General features: G+C 39.1%; 1 protein-coding gene across 3 annotated transcripts in view; it reads left to right on the top strand.

The window, feature by feature from the left end:
- Positions 1-25937, top strand: part of mpp2b (membrane palmitoylated protein 2b) — a 95647-nt gene that overhangs the window by 54744 nt on the left and 14966 nt on the right. For 2 of the 3 annotated variants that reach the window (XM_041814874.1, XM_041814875.1), the window contains exons 3-6: positions 3253-3353; positions 20467-20619; positions 20916-21071; positions 23592-23819. In XM_041814874.1, coding sequence (XP_041670808.1) covers positions 3253-3353; positions 20467-20619; positions 20916-21071; positions 23592-23819 — 638 coding nt within the window. Of the gene's footprint in view, positions 1-3252; positions 3354-13007; positions 13075-20466; positions 20620-20915; positions 21072-23591; positions 23820-25937 lie in introns of those variants that run through there. The other variant, XM_041814876.1, reaches the window with a different exon arrangement.

Here is a 25937-nt window from a genome sequence, read left to right as displayed (position 1 = left end):
CTCAAATATTACTAGCCAAGGGTTTGTATGCCTCCAAGAGGCATAGAGTTCTGGACAGTGAAAGAACAGTGGTGGGTCAAGAGGAAGGGCTGGGGTGGATACTGTGGTAGTGTGATTTTTAGAAATCATACAGTCATGGACGGAAGTATTGGCACCCCTGGAATTTTTCCAGAAAATACACCATTTCTCCCAGAAATTGTTACATTTACAAATGTTTTTGCTATACACATGTTTATTTCCTTTATGTGCATTGGAACAACGCAAAAAAGCAGAAGAAAAAAGACAAAATTGACATAATTTTACACACAACTCAAAAATGGGCTAGACAAAATTGTTGTCACCCTTAACTTAATATTTGGTTGCACATCCTTGGGAAAAAATAACTGAAACCCATAGCTTCCTATAACCATCAACAAGTTTCTTAGACCTCTCAACTGGAATTTTGGACCACTCTTCTTTTGCAAACTGCTCCAGGTCTCTCAGATTTGAAGGGTGCTTTTTTGTAACAGCAATTTTGAGATCTCCCCATAGGTGTTCAACAGGATTCAGATCTGGACTTATTGCTGGCCACTTCAGAACTCTTCAGCACTTTGTCTCCATCTGTTTCTTGGTGCTTTTTGAGGTATGTTTAAGGTCATTGTCCTGCTGGAACACCCATGACCTCTGACGCAGACCCAGCTTTCTGACACTAGGCCCTGCACTGGGGCCCAAAATCTTTTGATAATCTCCAGATTTCATGATTCCTTGCACACAGTCAAGGCACCCAGCGCCAAGGGCAGCAAAACAACCCCAACATCTTTGAACCTCCACCATGTTTGACTGTAGGTACTGCGTTCTTTTCTTTGTAGGCCTCATTCTGTTTTCTGTTAACAGTAGAATGATGTGCTTTTCCAAAAAGCTCTACCTTAGTCTCATCTGTCCACAAAATGTTCTCCCAGAAGGATTGAGGCTTACTCAGGTATATTTTTGCAAACTCCAGTCTGGCTTTTTTATGTCTATTTGTCAGCAGTGGGGTTCTCCTCGGTCTGCTGCCATCCCGCTTCATCTCATTCAGATGACAATGAATGGTCTGAGCTGACACTTTTGCACCCTGAGTCTGCAGGACAGCCTGAATTTGTGTGGAAGTTGACTGAGGATGTTTATCCACCATGCCAGCTATCCTGCATTGCATTCTTTTGTCAGTTTTTCTCTTCCATCCACGTCCAGGGAGATTAGCCACAGTGCCATGGGTTATAAACTTCTTGATTATATTATGCACAGTGGACAAAGGAATTTCAAGATCTCTGGAGATGGTCTTGTAACATTGAGATTGTTCATATTTTTCCACAATTTTGCTTCTTAAGTCCTCAGACAATTCTCAGCTCTTCTTTCTCTTCTCCATGCTTGTTGTGACACACACTGGCACACAACACAAAGGTTGAGTCAACCTTTACACATTATAACTGGCTCAGGTATGGTTTCTAGATTGTCAGCACCTGTTACTGCCACAGGTGAATTTAAATGAGCATCACATGCTTGAAATAAAATGATTTACCCACAGTTTTAAAAGGGTGCTAATTTTTTTTTCCAGCTGGTTTTTGAGTTTTGTGTAAAATTAGTCAATTTTGTCTTTTTTTGGGTTGTTCCAATGCACATAAAAGAAATAAAAACGTGTGTACCAAAAACAACAATTTCTGGGAGAAATGGTGTGTTTTCTGGAAAAATTCCAGGGATGCCAACATTTTTGTCCAGGACTGAATAAATGAGGGGTAAACATTGGGCCCAATGACCTTAACCTTTGACCTTCAAAATCTGCTCAGTTCATCCTTGAATCACAGTGGAAATTTGTGCAAAAACCTCTGAAAATATTCTTGAGATATTGCATGCACAAGCAAGGCATAAAGATGATGCCTAATGAAACCACAAAATCAAATCAATTCAACCTTGAGTCACTGGAGACATTTGAAGAAGATCCCTTTAAGTCTTTAGACTTCACAGGAACAGCCTGGATATACAGTGCTGTGAACAAGTATTTCCCCTCTTCCTGATTTCTTATTCAATTCTTTAATGTTTTAGATAATCAAACAAATTATAATATTAGACAAAGGTAACACAAAAACAAAATGCAGATTTTAAATGATTATTTCATGTAATAAGAGAAAAAAGCCATCCATACCTACCTACTTGTCCCTATGTGACAAAGTAATTGCCCTGTAAACCTAATAACTGGTTGTGACATCCTTGGCAGCAGCAACTGCAAGCAAGCATTTGCCATAACTGGCAATGAGTCTTTACATCGCCCACATGGCCCACTCTTCCTTGCAGAGTTTTTTAGTTCAGCCACTCTGCAGGGTTTTCAAGCATGAGCTGCAAGTTTAAGATAGTACCACAGCATCTCAATCTGATTAAAATCTGGACTTTGATAAGGCCACTCAAAAAACTTCATTTTTTAAGCCATTAATGAGGCGGACTTGGTGGTGTATGCTGGATCATTGTCCCACTGCATAACCCAAGTGTGCTTGAGCTTGAGGTCAGATATCTTGAGAGATGATTCTTGACTTTTTTGCTAACTTTGCTAAGGTTACAGTCTTGGCTAGTGTCACTCCTTTTTTTGCACAATTATTTACCAGATAAACATTGTGTTTATTTAGCACTCCAAAACTGTTGTCGTAAGAGGCAGCAGTAACAGATAACACTGAAAAGAACTGATGTTTCAGAGATCTGTAAGTTCTATTATGGGACATTAAACAGGCTACTGACCGTTACCTGACAGTGCATTAAAGTTGGAACAACTCTATCATTTACAAGAAGAAGCGGTATGAAAATGCCTTTTACCCTACCTATATTTAGACTTATCTGTCCCTTTAAACAATATTCTGTGTTTCGGTCAGGTTTACAAATAGGTTAAAGAATCCTAGCAATGCCTGCAAATGTTTGTCTGCCATGTGTTTGTGTACTTGTGCCTGAGAGGAGGAGAGGTAGTTGTGAGAAGGGGAAGAAGATGCTGTCTCTGACTGACAGAGGTGAAATTGCTGAGGAAAGGATGTAAGCCAGCTCCCGCCCCCTCTCCTCCCTCCCCCCTCCCACTCACTTTACCTCCCACCTCCCCTCATTCAGTCATGTGGTGCCAACTTCTATAAATGTGCTCTCTTTCTCTCTCCTCCTTTGAGTCGATCTATTCAGTCCATTTCCCATGAGTAACTGGAGCATATGGAGGGGTTTATATTCAAATAAACTGCTTTCTTTCTTTCTGTGTGTTTGTTTGTGGTGTAGCCATGCATCAGGCCCTGGACACACTGAGTGACAGCACGAGTTCCACGACTGCCAATGACCTGGACCTTATCTTCCTTAAAGGCATCATGGAGAGCCCAGTGGTGAGAACAACACTGCACTGCATGCTTAAATACACACAGATTCATGTATATGAGTCTGTGTGAGCCATGCAACAAAGGCCTGTCAGAGCTTTTAATTGGACTGTGTCAATGGTCGGACACTTTAATAGACAAGTCAGTGAGGAAATACCATAATCTAAATGGACTGAATCACATTTAAACCTGAACAACACATGCATAATAATAACTATGTTCAAGAATATTTAGTCTATGCAAATTTATGCTTGAGATTTATTTCTGCACAACACTTAAATAACTTGCAATAATTTATGTTAACTTAAAAATGTGATTCTAATGTCATCATTTGCATGTGCCATTTCCCACATTCACAATGATATGCTATGCCTTACAATCCGTTCATAGTTGGATGTGGAGTTCTATTTAAATGATGTTGCAGATTGAATCTTAATATTCACAGCCATTATTACATTTTAAATTCAGATTTCAGCATTGCAATAATTACACTAAAAAGACAGCATAAATGCATCTCGTACAATCACATTACCATGTTTCTGGCCTTGGTTTGTTGTGGTCTCATCACTCCAGTAGATTAAAGCGATAACTTTAGGGTTCTTTATTCTGTGATGTGTTTGCACAGAAAAAGCAAATGTACAGAATCAAGTAGTGACCCGTCTCTGTGCTGCATATAGGCTGCAGTTTTTAAATCTGGTTATATAGATTTTAAAAGCCTTTGTGGTATTTTGTCACCTCTAGGGGTTAACCCTTTATAGGGCACTCAATGAAATACTTGGAAATTCAAAATCTAAGTCCTAGAAAATTATTTGTGGCCATCCCATGATTTTTTTGTTACTTTTATCACATTTTCCCATTTTTATGGTGAAAATCAAGGTAAACAAAGTGACCATATGTTTAGTGTTAGTGTATTTATTTATTTATTCAAAAGGGACAAAAGCACATCAATGAACAATCGTACTAAGTACAATTTGTAAATGTGCCAGAGTTAGCAAAAATGCTAATTTTCATCTGTTGTCCCTTGGCAGGTCACAGAATCAAGAAAAACATCAAATTCATAAAATCACACAAGTATCAATTCACAAAGCCTGCATTTCATAAACACCATACAACCAATCAGACAAAGCACAAAATGCCGGAATTGAAGTGCTAGGGTTAAAGTACTAGAGTTGGAGTGCAAGAGTTTGAATACTGGAGCAAACATATATCGATTAAAGTGCATATTGCCAATGTATGAATTATTTGTATAAATATAGAAAATCAATATGGCCATATGACTCCTTTATAGTGATAAAAACCCAAAGTGTATGCATGTTAAGATGTCCAAATTTGGTTTTTCTATTCTTCACAGTAAGATTGCAGTTATTGCTAGAAATCCTACACAAAGTGAGTTTTATTGACTTATCGTGGTTAGATATGATTTTAGGGCCATTTTCTTGGGACCAAAGGAGATGTCAAACTGCATTTTGCAAGATCTGGAGGTAACAGGAAGTTTGAGACACTCAGAGCCACTGCTGATTCGTGGATGGTGCCATACCACTTTCTGTGGCATTGACTGATCACTGATTGGCTGAGAAAAATCCTGCTGGTTCTACTGTATCACAGAGAGTTGAGGGGAGGCCACAAAGATGACCATATATGGTTGGTTACCCCATAAAGGGTTAATGTTGAAATAAGGATGTTGGAATACGAGCGAACATCATGAGGCATTTGTTTCAAATTTCAAACTTGGTGAGGACAAAAGAAGCAAAATGGTTGTGTTGAAGGATTGCCCTTCCAGTTACAGACAAGTGAAGATGAATGTAGTTTTGTTTCCTGATGTGCTTTTGCTTTGAAACTGTGGTGACACAAAGGACAGGTTGCGTCATTTAATTGAAAGGATGTTTGAATGTGGTCTTGTAAAGCTGCTGATTCCATTAGAATATATTACCCCTTACATTACACCCACCTGTGCAATCAAAACTGATGAAAACAGAGGGAAAACATACTTATATCTGCCTGAATTGGGGATATTTGGACTCGACAGTGATTTATACTGTTTCGTGGACCCTTAACATTGATATGTTCTTGTAACTAAAGTTTCCTAAAATTATGTGGACTTGATTTTAAGTATACAAAGCTGAGTCTGAAGGCGCACATTAACCTGGTTCATCAGTGATTTGAAACTGAATTCAGGTTTTTTTAAATAAGAAGCTTTAGATTCTTTTTTCTCTGTATCTGAGGGATTCATTTAACTCTTTTTAATAGGGATGCACAATATAATCGGCCTGATATTGATATCGGCAGATATCAAAATTTCTGTTGATATTGGCATATTTTGGCCATGGATATCAGCATATCTTAATTATAAAATTTGGCCGTATATACTAATAAATTAATGGAGTTTTAGGCTGGACCAACAGACCAATGTAAGTCGAGATCTTTTTCTGTATTTATCTTCATTATTTAAACTTAAAAGTGTGTTTTAAGAAAAACAGTCTGTTTCTTTTTTCATCCTCAAGCCTTAAATTATATTCTAAGGACTAAACTTTTGGTTATGTCAAACATATTTAAATATCAGTATTGATATCGGTATCGGCTAAAATGAATCCATAATTATCAGCATATCGGATATTGGCTAAAATTCAGTACTGTGCATTCCTACTTTTTACATCTGCTTATCTGTAAGAAGATTGCTCTGTGGTTGTTAAAACTGTAAAAAGTTGGGTATATTTTAAATTAGATCAGTTGTACTTTTTTTTGGTCTTTGCCATGTAAAACCAGACGTGTTAATCGGACATGGGATTATTTTTAGATCTATGAAGTTTAATTCGATGTCATTAGATGTCTTGTCACCTTGGATTTTATTTTAAGGTGTGGCTGATTTGTTGAAATTTCAGGTCTTAATTTTCCTAAAAGGTAAGAGGAAGGAGAATGGAGTGGGGTTTAGATTATATTCATCAATAATTGAATGCATGTTGTAGCTACTGTAGTAGCCCAGCTTTATCTTGTAACTTTATCAACATACCACTATGGCTCCCAACATTTGTATAAACGTTAACTTACTGCAGCTTCTCTCAATACAAACTTTCTGTGAAGCTTTTGCCCAGTGGTAATAGTAACTAATCTTCGTGTAATACAACACAAAATACTATCTGCATTTTCTTGACTATGTTGACATGTTTTTGTCTTGCAATCTGCACAAAACATGCACGTATCGATCACCAATGTTACAGTTTAGAAATTTGAAATCAGTAGGGTTCTTAAAATGTTTTAAAGGGATACTTCAACATTGTGGAAAAATTCGCCCATTGCCATGATCCCTATAGTCTTAGTAATAGGTTTCCTTTAGTTGTCAGTGCAAGCTATTTTTAGATCTGGGGGGCTGATATGCCAGCTGCTCAGCTAACGCTGTGGAGACCTACGGTATTTCCGGCTTTCCCTCATCAAGCTCATCAAATACACAATCCAACAACTCCAAAATGCTCTTGTGGACAAGTTGTGACCTGCACATTCACCACGCATATACCCTGTTGGATCAGGTTACTCTAGCACTTTTTGGGAGTCTCAGTACATAACAAAGCCGAGCAGATGGACAAAACCAGCTGATAATCAAAACATTAAATATGATTATCATGCCAGTGATCAGCCAGTCTCGCTCATTGATAATCAGGTGCAAGAAACCTGATCAGTGCAGCCCTAATACTGAATGGTGGTGTCCTAGAGAGCACTAGTTGTAAGTGTTCCTAATGTTTTGCTCAAGTATGTCACAGAAGACAGTTTTCAATACAATGCACCCTATGACACCTCCACCTACCATAACTTCAGTTATAAATTTAAAGCAAAACTGTCAACAAAACTGACAGTTTACAAAACTCATAAAGTTAGGTTTCATGATGAAGCTTTTGTATTAGATTGCCAAAAGTTTCATAAGGTGTCAAATCATCAAAGCTGATTGTTGCACAAAAATAGATATGTACTTTAGCCATCCATTTGACATAAATCATTATTTAGCTGAATGGCACTCACAATGCATCTTTCCTTTTTTCAAGAATGTAAACATTTCCACTGTTTCCCGGCTGTCAATCATTTTAACAAGGCAATACAACATCTCTCCTGCCAATCACAGCAGAGATTGAAATGGCAGACAGCGAACAGCACAGTACCCCTGACATTTCTGACAAGTTGACAAGTGCAGGTGGAGCAGCAGAACACCTGATCAATGGAAATCCAGGAATGAATGGCAGCTTTAAGATTTTACATATATTCAGTACATAAAATGTGTGGGTGCTCAAGATTAGGCATGGATGTAAATGTAAACTTGTGTTGAAGCTTCTGTGAGGAGTTTTTAGCTGGTTAAGAAACATACTGAAATGATAATCATTGCATTTATGTGGCCTTTAAAAGAAAACAAGACTATAACAAACATAAACGACTTTTTCTATGGCGTAATTTAATGCCTGTAAACCACTGCTGCAGGGTTAGTGTCACACAGTAGGTGTTGAATAGGTAGGAAGGAAGGAAGGATTTTTTTTTTTGACAGAAATCAGTATACACATGTATAAGACAAAATCTGCAGAGAGATGATGCACCTCTTTGTCCACAGGGGCTTTACTTGGCCCTATTAAAAGGGTATAATAATGATTTTAAGCTTCTATAATCATCAGATTATATTGTTGTGTCTGACTTTGTGATGAAAGGGGATGCTGTTTTGTTGTCCAAAAACTTGCCATGAAATGTTGTAGAACTACACTGACAAACTTGTTTTACATCTTTATCATCCACTTTAAAGTATAAGATGAAAGCTGTTTGAGAAGAGTCCCATTGTTAATTGTACATTATCCAGAGTTATATATAGAACAGGGGACAATATGGAACAAGCTGTCTCTTACATTTGAAGGCTGTGGGCTCAATAACACATCCCTGAAGCACTTGTTATCCAGTTCTCAAGAGGAACTGAAAGGGTCCCTGTTCCTAGATGTACTTGATATACATGCATTGTTGTTTTTGTGTACAGCTGGTGAATCCGTGAACTAGAAACTTCTTCAAATCCATGTTGAGTTTGTACACATTTCTGTTGGGCAGTTGCCCAGACATTGGATTAAAGCTCGTCCTGGATGGAAGAAAATCAATGAAGTTTTTCCAAGGCTTCAATTTTTTATCCAAGAAAACTGTGACATGAGTGGTTATTGTCTTGTGATTTTTTGTTGCTCTCCAACACCTTCCCCTGCAAAGTACTCAGAAGTAAACAGACTTAAAGCAGATATTGCTTGAGAAATTATTTCACTTAACAACTTCTGTCACCACTACTTAGTCGTTACTGGAAAAAATCCCAATCTTCACATGAAATTTCTTGTCAGCTGATTTTTAGCATCATATTTCTTCTGAAGACATTTTGTAATAATGAGGTAGATCTCTGCATGTCAGAGCTGTAAAAATCAACTATTAGAGGTTTACCATTCACGAATGGATTCTGGGCCCTGCCTTATTGGCAATTTAGAGTAAATGATTCACATGTCTTGTGCATAGAGTTGAACTTTATGCAGATGATAATGTACTTTACTGTTAAATTTTATTATACTGTATTCTAAGATAAAGCACTGCAAAACCTCAGATCAGAGAAAGTGTATTTCTCTTATTTCATTTCAGTATCTCATTACACTTAATGTCAGCCACTTTCTTCATGAGAGGTTTACATCTAAATTAGTATGTTTATTTCAAGACACAGATAAGGCTGAATTATTTGCCCCCTTATGAAAATTTTGGATGCTTACATTATTTTACTTTGCTCACAGAAACAAAGTTATTCATAAAACCTCAAAACTACCCGAAAAATCAGTGTAGACTTGAGAAAATGAATTAATACAAAGTAGGAGAAGGATGTACAGCGTTATCACAGTGTTTTTAAGTGTCAAGAACTGAAGTAAGAAGTTTCATCAAGAAATTGAAAGAGAGCTACACAGTCTAGAACAAGCCTGGCAGAGGTAGCAAGAGAAAGATTTCAAAGACCCTGGGAAGAATACTAGTGAGAGATGTGTAAGACCCCAGAACAACTGCCAAAACACTAGTGAATGACTAAGCCAAGTCAGGGAGTGTAGTCTCAAAGAAGGCCGTCTTTAGAGGTTGCAAATTTGCATACCAAGAAAAATTCCACCTCTGCAGAAGAGACCCCTCCAAATGAGACTGAAGTGTGCCAAGAATAACCTGGGGAAAGATTATGCATACTGGAAGTGTGTCCTTTGGTCAGATGAGCTGCACAAAGCCATTGAGAATCTGTGGGGCAAACTGAAGACCAAGATCCAACTCTGGACCATCAAATCTGGAGAAACTTGAGAGATTAGCCAAACAAGACTGGGCTGGGATTCCTCAGGAGACGTGTCTGAGACTTGTTGAAAACTACAACAAACAACTGCAGGCTGTTATCCACTAAAAAGGATACACAACTGACTGTTATCATTAGGGGGGCCTAATAGGTTAGACCTTGATAGTTTTTGTGAAATCATTTTGTTTCTTTGTGCAAAGTAAGATAATGTTAGGATCCAATATAAAACTAGGATGTTTTGAACAGCCGTTTTATGAATTCTTTGTTCCGTTTAACAGCACTTTGGAAATACTTAAAAAAATGAAATTCTCATGGGGGGCTTATAGTTTTTGTCCTCATTGTGCAGTTTTGCTTACTGCATTGGCGCACGCAATCCAGACCTTCCCTTTTGCTTTTTATATCCTTAGATAAGAATTTTTATTAGGACTTGTCAGGTCAAAGTGGCTTATATGAAGTGTAATGTGATATTTATACTAGATGGAAGACAACTAAACTATCCAAGATTTGGATTTTTGCTCTGTGAAGACTGTATTTTTTGGGTTTGCAATTCTTGCCTATTGCAAGAAACGTCAAAAAGTAGACTTCCTGTAAAGAAGCAAGTTTGTACTTAGAAGTTCTCAGTTTTTGTGCAAAGTCGATCTTGTAAAGCAAATCCCACTAGTTCTCCATGCCCACATGGAAGAAACTGGTTTTGCTGTGGCAGAGTGAAGCTTTTTGAAGTGAAGGAAGATGAGTAAAAGACCTCAAGAGTGACAGAGAGTCTTTTTAGAGTTTCATCCCACTGTGTCTCGTGTTCTTTTCTGTTGCCTGAGCCTCCACTTCCACTTCTTTTTGCCAAGAGCGGTATTTCATAAACCTTTTCAGAGGGTGCAAGTGAGGGGAAAAAGTCCTCTGCTGTGCTCTGAAAAAGGAGCAAGATGGGAAAATCTTCGAAGTGGTATTATTCTGAGATTTATGCTTTTCTTTTATGCAGTCAGCATTCATTAGTATGGATTACCACATTTATCTCCAACATTCACTCTACACAGTCATTGTTAGCTGCACTGAGGTAGATGCTGTGGCTGCAAGGTTTCTTTGTCCAGGGATATGCATGAGTCTACTAGCTAGCAGCTTCTTGGACTCTGGCAAAGCTGTGGGTAAAAAAAAAAAAACTTTGCAGACTTGTTCTGTAATTCAGAGGCTGTTCTGTTCAGGAAATGTGAAGATGGACTATCCGCAGGGAGCAGCAGGGAGTACTGCATCAAAAGCCTCCAATATTTCTAAAGACAGAGCTTCTGCTCCCTTCTAGCCCCATTTCTCACTCTACACTCGGTTTCCTTTCTGCTAAAGACGGATTGATTTCCTATGTATGAGTTAGTTTGTCTGAGAGAGCTCTTGGTGGTACCAGTGTATTGATGAGCCCTCTCATAAAAGATCTGCTGATGCAAGCTTAGAGTAAACACACCTCGCTGAAGGATGTGCTAAGGACTTCCAAGACAGTAGCCTCTCTTGACCTAAAGATCGATCTATGAACACTTCAAATGCTACATACTGAGAGAGGGAAGAGCACAATAACAAAGGAACATATACAGCCGTGACTTCTGTGACTTCTGAATTCTGTTGATTACACCAGACTCGCTACAGAATGATGCAATCAGCCCCCACCATCAGCTGTATAATGAAAATGAATCATAATTAAGAACCACAATGAGCAGAAATTGACAACAGACGCTATTATCAGACAAAAGAGCTTCCTCATTTCCAGCTCTGGCTGCATCTCTGATTCAATGTTTAGCTCTGACTGACCAATTAGGTCCATCTAGGCATTTCTGACAGCTAAATGAGCCCACACTTGCTAGAGACATCATATCATGAAGCTATATTTTCTGACCTTGTGTTCAAGTCTTTATATTTTCTCTTTTCACTTTATAATGAGACGTCATGCACTTTGCAAGATAGTGCTACAAGCCTAATAGAAGAATAAAATCTGCTGCAATGCAAACAGCTTCTGCAAAACAATTTATGTGACAAGCGGTCAGATCTTGATAGTTATTAACCTTCTTTTCTGCAAGCCACTGACATTTAGCTGAAAGTGCAGAAACTGAAATCCTGCATGAAAGCTGCACAGACTGCAGTAAACCTGTCTGATGTGATAGTTAGCGCTCACTGTGAAGAACAAGTCAGATTTAGTCTTAAGTTGGTAATTTGTATAGATCTACTCTGGATAATATTTAACAAACCCAGCAAAAATGTGGAGTATTGAAGCCCAGGTTAAAGTGAGAAAATGATACTAAAGAACAAATGCATGACTTTTAGGTTTTGAAGATGTCAGACTGTTAAAGTTTGATACAAGGGCAACAGAAAATTAAAGTCTCCAATGTTAGATTGTATTGTTTTTGATTAACAGTCATTGTAACCAAACACTTCACCTTGAGACCAAACAGTCTCAGCATTTTGGGACCTGTCTGCCCCAAAAGCTTTTGTTTCTTTTTGTCCAATGTGTCCTAGTGAAAAACAATCAGTGGCATGCCTGAGACACTTCACAAGCTCCCAACAGGAAGTCTATCATGTTTGATTTTTGTCCTGCCTCCTACGATTTGATATGTGACGTCAGTTTACTAGTGAGAATGCAGAGAGCTTCATATGTGTAGCAGTTACAAATGTAAACAAACCAAATGGCAAAGCAAAATAAGAGTGATGAAGTTGGTGTTTTGAGATAAAACTCTGCAGAAAAAGGTTGTCACGATCTTAAAACACCCTTTCCTTTATGATGCATCATAGAGAGATGACCACAACAGACTAAGAGAAATGTTGGCATTAAAAAGCAGACATACTATGGCCATTCTAACAGACCATTTAGCTGAGACAGCATATAACTCAAAAAGGAAGTGCTATAATATGCTGGTACTACGTATTCTGAATTTTAGATTTTTCTACTAATCAAACTTTATTCATAAATGAAGTCTGGCAGTTCATGAAATAACCACCAAGCAAAAATTACAGACTAAGCAACATTTCATAAATAAAACAGACAAAAAAATCAAAGGTCTCATCCGGGATAAAATTATGTATAGGCCCGTTTTAGAATTAGTTACTCAGATGGTTGCTCGTCTTAGCTTTGTTAGCTTTGGCTAAAGTTAACATAGCTATCGCAGCTATGTAAATAACATTACAACATAAGCTAATGTAGCTTGATTAACTATAGCAACATGGGCTTTAGCAAACATAGTTAAAGCTAATTTAGCTATGTAGACAAGGGCTGTGTCCGAAACCACTCACTCATTCCCTACTCCCTATCCACTATACAGTGAGCAGCATATAGTTGGACTATATAGTGGACTCAACTGCAAAACACAAAAATGATTTCAGATACTACTCCGGCCATGGGAAATGACGTCATCGCCATCTCAAGAGTAAAACGTTTGAGAGCAGCAATCGGGATGCATGATGGTAAATATTGCTGGGCTAGTGAGCATCGGTTGTTCACTACTTTTCAAAATGCATTGTGGGAAAGAATGAGTGCATTATGCAGTGAATAACAATGCTCACTCAGAATTCGGACACCACTGCAAAATGGCGTATTCACTATAGGGGTGGGCGATATGGAAAAAATATCATATCACGTTTTTGTTTTTTTTTTTTGGCCAGATGACGATCTCGATTTTATCACAATTTTTTTCATTAAATTTCTAAGACAAATTTGCAAGTTAGTGACCAGAAAAAACAACCTTTTCTCTGATTTTTCTCTATTTCTTCTGCACCATCCTGTTGGCCAATGCATTCTATCTAGGTGTGTGTGTGTGTGTTTGTGGGGGTGTGGGTGTGTGTGTGTGTGTGTGTGTGTGTGTATGTATATATATATGTATATATGTAGAGGTCTTATCCCACAATACATCAAAGTTCCAAACATTTATTTTCCTGCATTCTGATCTATTCTGTCTTCTTGAACCAATTTCTAAATTTTCTGCACCACTTTAGAATTATTATGTGTGCCTTTGTCTGTGTTTTAAATCTACTTTACTGTTTATTAAGCACATTTTGACACTTTGATTTGCATTTTAAAGTATATGGTCTTTAAAAAGAATTCCTGCAGCTGAAGCTTTAAACAAGTAGCCTGTTCATACAATATGTAATTTAACATTACATTTACTTCAGCCTCGTTTACAGACTGCCAAATAAAGAAAATATTAATATGACACACATTTGATGATTTTTTGAGACATGTGGTTATGCAGTTAAGTAGTGACTGTATGTTATTTTAACGCAATTTTGAAAAAGGTCGTGCATACGTTGATTTACTGCTCTGAATAAGGCTGTGATGAGCAGTGACATAAACGTGTTAGACTGGCACCTGCCTGCTGCTTACAATGAAGGAGAGAAGAGGAGGAAAGGCAGGATTACGTGCTGCAGCAGTATGAATGTAGGCAAAAGCAGTGCGTGTAAATCAATGATTTTACTGTTTAAAACATTCTCTAATAATGATCCATGTCTGGACGTCTTGGACATCACCGCCTCCCTCTGTAAAAAGACGCTGATTTTATAACATTTCACCCGTGACTGTGTTATCTTGTCGTTTATTTGCCAGGCGGAGAGGCTTGTAAATAACTTGGAAAATAATAATTGAAAGCAAAACGATGTCGGCTGTAACTGTAACAACAGTAGGCTATCTGCCTCAGACACACTTAACTCAGCTGACCGCGGTATGCTTCATCTCTCTCCTCTGTTTGAGCCGGAGGAGGCTTGACCGGAGGATGCTGTCTTTAGAGCTCATCAAACAAATGTTGATAAGCTTTGTGCAGATTGTGCAAATAAATATTTTTTTTGCACACTGATGGTTCAGAAAACCAAGACAAAGCTTCGTATAGGAGTTAGAAATCGTCATGAGAACTATATCTTAAGTTTCACTTTCACTTTTGCAGTGTGGGTCTCCGCTGTATCTCCGCTGGAGCAGAAGGAGAGGGGGGAGGGAGCAAAGAGCGAGAAGTAGTAGAGCCGATCCTACGATAAAACAGATTAAGCAGATCGCCAGTACATTCTTTTTCTTCATGATCTGAGATCGTCTTATCGCGCACCCCTAGTTCACTACATACTGCACTATATAGTGAATAGGGAGTGATTTCGGACGCAGCCAAGGTATCTAAGTAGCTTACATAGCTGCTTTGTGAGCTTAGCTTTAGCAACATTTGCTATGTAGCTATGTTATCAATAGCTAAGTTAATCTTAGCAATGCGAGCTTTCATAAACGTAGCTAAAGACAACTAAGCTACCTTAATAATGCAGATATGTAGCTACATTGTGAGCTTAACTTTAGCTATTCGTGCAGCGTAGCAATGTTAGCCATGTAGCTCTGTTATTTAAGCACCTTACGCAGCTAAAATTAACGCTGCATTAGAATGTTTTCACGAAGTGACAAGCTTTTTTCCTGTTAGCAGGATGTTTACTCGGCTTTAATAAACATTTTATAAGTAGGACTTTCAAGTCAGGTTATTGACTCTTAACTTATGGCTGTGAGATAAGAAGAGTTATAATAAAGTTAAGTTCAATGGGCGCACCTGCAATGTTAATTTTACAGAGATTAAGGCTCATATCCTGCTGCAAACACCAGCATTCTGGACCATCATGCTGGCTTTTGTAGCAGGGATATGAGCTTTAACAATGGTATTTTCTGTTATAAAATAGAGATAGCATTTTAACATGATTTCAAAAAGTATGCAAATTCTGCTTTGAACCACCATTAGCATTTCAAGAATGAATTACAGATCTGGGAGAAAAGCTGTTAAAAGTGGCCATCCAGGGACACCAGTTTAGCTCAGTTGGCAGAGCAGGCATCCATGTAAAGAGGCTCTGCTTCTCACTGTAATGGGATCAGTTCCTGATCTTGGCGCATGTCTTCCTCCACTCTCTCTCTCCCCATATTTCCTGTCTCTCTTCAGCTGTCCGATCCAAATAAAGGCAAAAGAGATAATTTTTAAATAAAAGTGGCCATCTTGGTTCAAATAACTGCTCCCAGCAAAAAACAGGAATACACCTTTTAACAGCTTTGCTCCCTTGTCATGGTAAATTCATCTATGGAATGAAAGTAATAGTTCACTGTGTAGTACCTACACCTTACGGAGAGCAGACTTTGTTGAAGGGAGTACTCAATTCAAAACAAAAAGTATGCAGGGGAGGTGGGCAAAGCTGAGCAGTGCATCATTACTCCACTTGGAAATGTGGGGCCACACGGAGGTTGCAGTAGTCCAAATAATCGTCGTCCATCACAACCTAGCGGCACAAAACCTTTATTGAGATACAGCAACAGAAACATCCAGTGTTTTCAATGCAGTCTTTACAGTCTTTACAACTATAAAAATCAAGGATTTCTCTGGATTTAAAAACAGTTTGAAATACCTGAGGTAATATAAGAGCTCAGTTAAAATGTACACATAACAGAGGCGTAGTTGTTTTTCTCTATTTTAGACCTATTAGTGTAAAGTGTTACATATTGTACCTTTCACATCAACACCAACATACAGGATAAGGCAAAGTAACAAAAACCTGCCTTTCTTTATGTTTTTATTGCCTTCAAATATAACCATTAATTATAAAGAGGTTTTTAAAACATTCACATGCATCACAAATTTTGTCCATTATGTCCATGACTATAAAAACAGTGTAATCATATAGCACAGCATCCATGCTGGCGTGTTGTACCAGAGCCAGACTCTGACAGCTCGCTCCATCAGGTTACAGAGAATTCTGCCAAAACAGCAACTAAGCACAGTCCTGCTGCTGTATCAGTGCACAGGACCAAATAACTCCCTGTTTATGGTTCAGTCCATTTTAAAGTAACTGTGCAGGAGTGAGTGTGATGTGCCTGTGTCCCAGTGCTCTAAGGTACATGTGATAGTTTGCATGTGAGACTCTGTGCAGGCAGGCACTTATTAATGTCCTTGTGTGTATGTGTGTTGTGTCTTTTCTCTTGGCGGGGTTGCTTCCTCTTCTCCTCTGCAAACAAACAATGTGGCTGCCAGAGAAGTCCCTGCAGAGGAATCCTCGATGGGATAAACCGACAATGGGAAGGTTGAAAATACAAGCTTGCTTGGGGTGCAGAATCAAGTAGTTCGATAAAGATAAAGATTAAACATGCATGTTTACATCATAAGATTGTTGTTCATTGTATATAAATATGGACAATGTATCCCAAGCTCCTTCAGTTGTACAAAATTGAAGCCAAAGTACCCTGGGATGAGAAACTTCAATGACTGTAATGTTAAGTTTTATTGCATTGCCATTCATCTTTATTCTTCTCTGCAGATCCACCTAATTAATGTCAGTCATGACATTTCATCTCCTCTTTTTCACACCAAATAACTAACTAAAGCAAAAGTCCTCTGAAAAAGGACCACTTGGACATAATCAACAGGTTAAGGACTAATATTGAAGACAGAATCCATGCTTGTAAATGTTTTTTTTCACTTCTTCTAGGGCTGGACAGTATGGCCTAAAACTAAAATGTCTTTTTGTAACACCAAGCTCAATTTATGATTTTAATCGATTTACTTTACTTTAATTTGCTGAATATTGCAACATGGAGTAGAGAGAACTGATACCCTAAACTAGTTATCACAGAAGGCAAACTTATGTGGATAAAGAAAATAAAAGTACTTAGATTGCCTAGCCATAGTCTGTGAGGGAAATGCTGCATAGTTGAAGAATCGCCTCCCCTTTTACTGTTTGGCTGGCCCAAATGCACGTATGTATTATTACTATGTGTGTAACAGGAAAGGAGAAAAAGCAAGCTGGTGCTCAAATGATCCAATGATTCATTCTGACAACACGTTTGTGTCCAGTTTGCCTGTTCTCCTTTGGGGGAGCTGCAGAGGAAGTTTAAAGGAAAGTCTAGATTTATTTTTCTGAATCTACATTTTTGTGGGTGTGTGTATGGGTGTGTGTGTGTATGTGTTTTTGTGTGTTGGGGGTCCTTTATTATGGTAGGGGAGCTGAAGAGAGACAGGTATCATGGAAAGAGAGAGTGGGAGGAGGACATGCGCTAAACAGCACTGAGACCAAAAAACAGTGCATCGAGGACTATAGCCTTAAATGGGCACCTGCTCTCCCAGTGAGTTAAAGTGGCACCCAGAATCTAGATTTTCTACAAATACAACTAATTGACAAAAACATTTCATAGCCCAGGCCTAATGTGTAATTTAATTTCAAAGTTTGACCCATGTCCCATCTTTTAATTTTGAGGAGGATGAGCCTGTCACGGATACTTCAGCTAGTCAGCAGGGGGAGCTCTTAATGCTTGGCTACACTTCTGAAGAGCTTTTTTATTGTCTTTTCTTATAAAGTCAATTTTTTAGAACTTAATTTAAAGCAGTGGTTCTTAACTGCTCTAGCCTTAGGACCCACCAATATTGTTGATGAAATCGCGACCCAAATTTCCAAAATTGTTCAACAGTGCATGTTTAAATAAGAAAGAATTTTGCACTTAAGAGCTTGGATGGAACAGAATTTATGACAGGAACAAGAGACAGGATAAATCTCATGTTTTACACCCCCCTTCCCCCATGATAATGTGTAATTTTTAGCCAATTTTACACAGATTTTGAGAAATTGCCTCATTAACATGGTAAAAGCAGCTCTTTTATTGCAAGAAAAGGAGATAAATGTGTGGAAATATCGATAAAACATTTAAATTTACCCACTATCACAATAAAACATAAGCCCTATCTCCCAATAGTGAAGAATCCTTTAAAAAATCCCTGGATCCGTCCCCAGGTGCCCCCCCACCATGGCATTCGTCATTTACTCCCTCCTCACTGGGGTGGAAACACGGTGAGGCAAAGCATTGGCTTCACTACGGGTGGACTGTCATGGTGGAAGCATTGCCTGCTGGTGCCAACAGATGCACTGACAGTCTCACCCATGGTCTCACCGGACGACTGGAAGTCATGGCAGAGGGTAAATAATCCTCTATTCCTCCCAGCATTGTGAGTATTCTCGCTACAATTTGCTGTCTTTCTCTCTGTTATGCTCCAACTCGTCTCCTCAATCAGGCGTGCGTCTTTCAAACTCTATAAACTCCAGTACTTTGAATAGAAACACACCAAAAATGCTGCTGGGATTGAAGTTACCCAGGTCCGCCATCTCCTGGTGTAAAGTGGTAATAGCACAGACCTCCACCATTAGCCCTATCTCCCAATAGTAAAGAATCCTTCAAAAAAATTCCTGAATCCAGACAGTGATCAGGATCACTCCCAAAATCTAATCAGTTCTTCCTTATGCCATTTCTGACATTTCCTGAAAATTTCATCTAAATCCGTCCACAACTTTTTGAGTTATGTTGCTAACAAACGAACAAACAAACAAACCCACCCGATCACATAACCTCCTTGGCGGAGGTAATAAACGGTACTGTTGCATGTTCTTCATAGACTTTTGCCACCATTTTTTTCCAGACACACACAGAAAAATGCACCGCAACCCACTTTTTGGTCCTGACCCACTAGTTCAGAAACACCGATTTAAAGGAATTATGCAGTGTTTCTGTCTTACTCTTTACTCAAGTGATTACATAATCTTCATGATAGAAATATCATAATATTTATTTGCAGCACAGTCTTGGAGCCATTCTATAATCATCTATTGTCATCATGTCGATGCTATGTGCCTGTAGGAATGGATGTTAAGTTCTTCGTACTTCTGGTGAAACCAAAGACTAACTTCAAATGGCTTCCAGGCAAGATTTCCTTTTCATTTGGTATTTATGTCTGCTGCATAAGCAGTCATTTCTTTGTCCAAATTATTCCTGAGGTAGTGCCATCCATCTGGTTAGTCTTTTTCTAAGTAGCATGCACGTAAGTCTCAGCAGGTTTCTTCCTTGCACTTCAACGGTATGAGCCTGAAAAGAAACTAACTTTAATGCAGTATTCAAGCTTTGCCAGGTCTGTCCCTAAGAGTAAAAGAAAACAACTGGTTTGTATTTGAATGGAGATGGTTTGATCCTCACAATGTTAAGCAGATTTGTTGCTTAAGTTTAAATGTTTGATTTATAAAGGATTATTTGTTGGTAGAATATTGATAATGTGAGCTAGTCTGTCATCAGCATAAACACATTTCTGCTGGTTTATTGATGTTTTGATTGTATGAACTTGTTGATAAATGATTGTTAAATACAGCTGGGACTAAACTGTATGACAAACAGGAACTACAATGCCTCATATGCTTAAAATCACAACCTCTGTGTGCAGATTCTTTGGGTTTAGTTTGTGTAAAGGGATTATTTGCAATGAAGTGTTATGTATGAATCACAGTGTTGTTGAAAAATGAAATAGAAATATAGAAAATAAACCACAGGTTCTTGCCCAAAGAATAATCCAAAATGCACCAGATGGAAAAGAATCTATTTTTTCATTCAGTAATATTTGCGCCCTGGACCAAGGAGGTGGAATTCATGTCCGATAACCACTGAACCCTGGCAGCAGAGGAGGAGAAAGTAAAAAATAAATCTCACTGAAATATTGATGTCTAGCAGCATCACACCGAAAAATCCTACAGGGCACAAAATTTGACTTACATTTGCTCTGAGTTTTCTTGGTTTTTGAATCTTTGGGAAAAGATTTATGAGTGCAGGCTGCTTGTATTTCTCAGCAGGGGTGGATTCATGGTGCTGTTTGTTATCGTGTCTTTTTCAGCACTAATCCATCAAAACAAATTACACCACGGAGGCCGGGAGACATTTTATTATAACTGCAGTAACTTTGAATGGGTTAAACATTGTAAATTCCTTTTATAGCAAAAACTTTGTCAAAAACATGTGCTACAAAGGAGTGACTTGTTTCACATTTTATATCGCAGGCCCATGAGCAGTTTGAAGAACCCAAGCTGGAGGCAGTGAGGGAGAACAATGTGGAGCTGGTCCAGGACATCTTGAAGGAGCTGAGCCCACTCACACAGAGGAGCCAGGCAGCCGACGAGCTGGTCCGCATCCTAAAGGAGCCTCACTTCCAGGTTTGGAGAGCTGGGCTTACATCTCACTGCAGGCTGTAACCTTGATTAAAAAGCACTCAGGCTAAAACACCTTTGATTACTTTTCAAAGTGATGTTCATGCTTAATGATGCATGTTGTGCTAGCATGGATTAAATCGATCTGGAGCTGCAGAAGATTATGTTTCAGTCTACGCTCTATCTGACAAGAGCACCTGTTTGGTGCAGTAAAGCATGATTCTATTTTACAGGTTTTCATGGTGCAAAGAGAGCCAGTTTTTAATTCTTTGTGTGAGTATCCCCTGCTTGTCTTTTCATAGTCCCTGCTGGAGACCCATGACTCAGTGGCTTCCAAAAACTATGAAACTCCTCCCCCAAGTCCCTGCTCTTTCATGGATGCAGCCTTAAACAACCAGCCTGTTCCTCCAGATGCAGTCAGGATGGTGGGAATCAGAAAAGTGGCTGGTGAGCACCTGGTGAGTCTGCTTAGCACACCATTGTAATCACTGAGCCACAACATGGCCCTCCTGTTAAGTGTAGAGCTAAAACACAACAACAAAAGTCTGATTTGGGATTTTTGGAGCTGCAAGTGCTCTTAGTAGAACAGGATCTTTTGTAGCATTGTTAAATAGAGAAACAGATTTGATTTTAGCTGCAGTATGGCACAAATTGGAATTGATTTATCAGCATTAGGTTGACATGTTGCTGTTAAATACAGAGGAGTCAGTGGTAATTTTGCCAGGTGCTCTATTGTCTCACTTTCTGTTCACAAACTCTGCCAACTGTTTAGTTATTCATAGCCCTCCAGAGGGCTTTTGACACAGAACTGGGTTTGCTAACCCACGGAAAAAAGTAACTGCTGCCACAAAATCCACATTTTATGAGAGGTGAAGAAGCAAAAAATGGAGCCAAAATGACACTAATGGGGAGATCCAACAGCTAACAGTAGTAAATCTGCCTTAAAGAAATTAGTGACCTGAATTCATAGACAGTATGGAAGAAGTGGAGAAGAGTTTAGTGCAGCCAAACATAGTGTCTTAAGCAGCATTGCTTTTAATGGCCAGCAAGGGACAGCCAGACTAGTACTAAAAAGATATCTATATGAGAGCAGATGATTAAGAATTGTTCTACTTCTCAGTTCTATCATTAACTCTGATTGGTAAATATGCTGCTTAGAGTGTGGTTTATTAAAGACTTCTTAATTCAAGAAACGTGGCCAACAGACCTGGGCAGCACGCCTTTTAATTTACACAACAGGCCTGCAACAAGGGGAGTTGTTTGAAGTTACTGTAAGAAAAACAGGCTTAAACTCAGAGTTCTGTGGTAAAAAATACACTTATGTTTTAACGTCTGGCAGGATATCTTTGACTCCCCTCAAACCCGACCTGGCCTGGGCTCGAGGGGAGTAGCAGAGAGGCCCAGCTTGGTTCCAGGCTTGGGCAAGATTTAGAACCTCTAGTTCATGTCTACGGCAGCTGCAAATTCAAGAACACTATTCTTTTACAGTGTTTTCTTGGTGATACGTCCTTGAATAAAGGAAATTACGAAGCACACAAAGACCTTACAGACACTGCTGAAGGAAGCTGAGGTCAACTTTTGTAACTGAGCAACAATAAATGCTAGAGAGAAGCCATCTGATACTAAAGTTACATTAACTACAAAACAACCAAACATAAAACAGATTTAAAGTTGCAGTACACCCCACAGGACAGTTCAGATGACAGTACAAAGAAACAGTTGCACAGTTTTGCAAACAAGTTGGACACATTTTGTACAATACATAATAACAGACGGCATACAATAAGCTAGTTAAATGCAGGATACGTCGAAGCCCATGGATGTGGGAATCAGAAGAGGAGAGAGGAATTAAGAATGAGGGCATGATTGGTTTGTTTTTATCCACTGTTTTACTTTCTTTTTAATGTTAAATAGTTTTCATATTCTCTGATATGTTCTGGTAATCTGCTTCATGAATGCGCACCTCTGATAGACTTCACTTTCTGGCTAAACTCTGTTCTGCATCTCAGTACATTCCAGCCTCCTCTAGTTGGTGCACTGGTATTTATCCTGTTGTTCTTTTTCTGGACAGTAAAGGTTGTGGGTGCTGTAAGCACAAAAAGTGCTGTCAGTGGACACTGGCCCTTGATCTTTGGTTTTAAATCTTCATAAAGCATGGTGTTCAACTAGTAAATGGTTGCTCTTTTTAGGCTAAAGTGACTGCACTACTCACGCATGCAAAAAACGCTTGGAAATTTCACCCCAACTTTATCAGCTACTGATAAGCTGAGCTACTATTAAACACGGCAGGCAATAGTGAAGAAAACTCTCCTGGAGTGAGAGGAAGAATGCAATGAAGTTTGATCTTTCTGACTGGCGCCCATCTGCCAAGCTCTTCATGCACATATTGAGGCTGCAGCAGTCTCTTTTATGCTTATGATCTTTTCCACTCATTGCTGATCTTTTATTACAACACCAAAAACATACAAAGACAGAAACTGTCAAAAATTGCTTTTCTGCCATCTTAGATATGTACTGTACAGAACTTTTTGGCATGTTTGGGCCAAAACTGAGGCTGCAGTATGGCGTTTATGTGATGAATAAGCTGACCTGAGGGCACCATCAGCCAAGAAGGAGGATTGACACAACCCTGATTGTGCTCTGGATGTCCTTGCATATTACCAGGGACATGGGAAAACAATCTGTTGAAAAAATAACAAAGTCCATATCTTAATGGTAAAATAAAACAAAGTTGTAAACTAGGATAGCCATGTAGCATTGCTTATCCAACCTCTAATAGTAACGGTAAAACAAGGATGGTGACAGCCAAACCCTCAAACTGCAGGCTTATAGATTGCAGGCATTGAAGGATATTGGGGTACTTATTCTCTTTTGATACAGATTATGTTATACTGTCATTTTACAGACCACTCAGAATCAAGAAGAGGTAACCCACATCATAAGTCTCAAAGATATTTTGCCTTTGTTTGTGTACCTAGGGAGTAACCTTTCGAGTAGAGAGTGGTGAGCTGGTCATTGCAAGGATCCTCCACGGTGGCATGATTGACCAGCAGGGTTTGCTTCACGTGGGTGACATCATCAAGGAAGTGAATGGCAAGGAGGTTGGCAACGACCCCAAAGTGCTCCAGGAGATGCTGAAAGAGGCAAGCGGCAGTGTGGTGCTGAAGATCCTGCCCAGCTACCAGGAGCCACACACACCAAGACAGGTCAGGAGGAGTGCTGAGTCCTAACACTCTTCAAAAGTAAAAAGAAACAATTTTGATCATCCACCATGAGGTAAATCATGAACAAAACTTTATAATAACCTTGAAGGACACACATTTTTATCAGTTAAAGTAAGTAGCACTCACTGTCCTTTCTGGCATCCCTCTCATGTCTGTAACCTTGTCTGTTGTGCCAGCAATCACATATCTGATGCTACAGAGGGACTTTGTAGATGACATTGGCTACTTGGCTGTTGTAGCGACATTACAGTTTTGTCACTTATCCAAATGCAGAGTCATTTTAGGCTCATACATAATGGATCAATAATTGAAGTCTTCTTCAGTAAGAGATAAAAGGAGTGACTCCACAAACAGCTCCTGACACTGCAGTCTGAGGTCTGTTTGATGTAGTCCTCTCCTGTCATGAACTCACATCACAGAGATTATAAGTGTGTCAGGGATCAATATTTATTTGACAAAACTCAGGATAGTGTTTTATAACGCTGAAAATCACTCTGTGTAGTGCTGGATCTCCCTGGGTTATAGCAGCTAATGAACACCAGCTTTCTAAGAGCCATGGGAGGCCAGTCACAGTGAAAATGTGACCCAGTTTACAGGGATGGTTATCTTTCCAGCATGATGGGAGGATAGAGCACACCAGTAGATGCAGTATGTACAGACAGAGGAGTGTAAGGCACAAGGCTGTGTGACTGAGCAGCCTCAGTGTTTGAGAAGAGGAACACTGGAGCCTGAAGGAGCTGTGCCAAATTAATTCATTACACCAGGCAGAAATACAGTACTTTGCAGAACTTTTAGGCATGTCGACCACTAACGGTTCTTCACAGGTCCTGTTGTTCCACAACCCCGGGCTGAAGAGAGGAGGAAGGGCGGCCAGAGTCAGTGTCAACACATTTGACATGTACGCATGTGAGCTTAACAGCATTTCTTTTGTCTGAGCCTTTGCACCCCTGGTAATATGCCCAGCAACCACCAACAGTTTTCAGGTGCTTAGAACATCCACAAGACAACCAGGGGATGTGGCAACCCTCCTACCCGCCCTAACAGTACCCTAGGCTATGTTTAAGTGCCACATCTACCCATAACTCTGCCCTAAAGATGTGGTTTTTGTTTTGTTTTCATCAGATTATTTTCCCATGCCCTTGGTAATGTAAAAAGACATCCAGAGCATGACCTGGGTTGTGCCAATCCTCCCTGACGCCCGATGGGACCCTCAGGTGGGCATACTCACCATTACACGCCTTAATTCAGCCTCAAATTTCAGCCCAAACATGCCTAAAACTTCTGCACAGTACTGTATACTGGAACATAAACTTCAAGAAGATGGCGTACAGTGGGTTTATGTGCTTGGATTATTAGCATAGAGAAGAATGTGTAAGGCATATTGTCACTGTTTGCTTAGAAACTTGAACTTGATGGTTGAAAGCATCAAGTGTTAGCTCCTGCTCTGAACTAAATAAGAGTAAAAATACTGAATTTAGACCTGTTGATTTCCTTTAATATTTTCATCTTTTAACCAACAATTATACCAACCTCCAAAACCAATTCATCTCGGCATCACTCTGATATCCCCTACGGCAGTGGTTCTCTACAGGTTTTAAACTCAGGGCCCATCGCTACCTCCCTAAAAACAAATCATGGCTCAAATTTTTAATAATGTGTCCTGTTTATTGTATGAATTTGAGGCAGCATTTTAGGTCTGCAAGCTTTGATTTGTTTTTAATGCTGTATCAATTTTAACATATTTAAGCTTTCATATGTCAGCACTTAAACCCAAAAGTCATGTAATAAATGCCTTACTTACACCTTGCTTTACCAGCAGGATTAAATCAAACTTTGCGCCTCTCCCTTTATTGTCTACAGCAGTGGTTCTCAAGTGGTGTGGATCCAAGTCTTGATGTGCCATGGGAATATGTACAACCATAAATAATTACAACAACTACACAATAACTTAAGTTCAGTCAAGACCACTTTGTCAAGAAACACACATGATGTGTGGTTATAAATAGTTTTTTCTTTATTAGCAGTTATGGCACTGATAAAGTCAGAGGAAGAATAAAGGAGGAGCTGGGGTGGAGGAGGGCTGTAAAAAGAGGCTTGCAG

This window comes from Cheilinus undulatus, linkage group 20 (assembly GCF_018320785.1).
Source record: "Cheilinus undulatus linkage group 20, ASM1832078v1, whole genome shotgun sequence".
Lineage (NCBI taxonomy): Eukaryota > Metazoa > Chordata > Actinopteri > Labriformes > Labridae > Cheilinus > Cheilinus undulatus.
The sequence above is the reverse complement of the archived record's forward strand: the minus strand, read 5'-3'. Positions and strand labels throughout refer to the sequence as shown.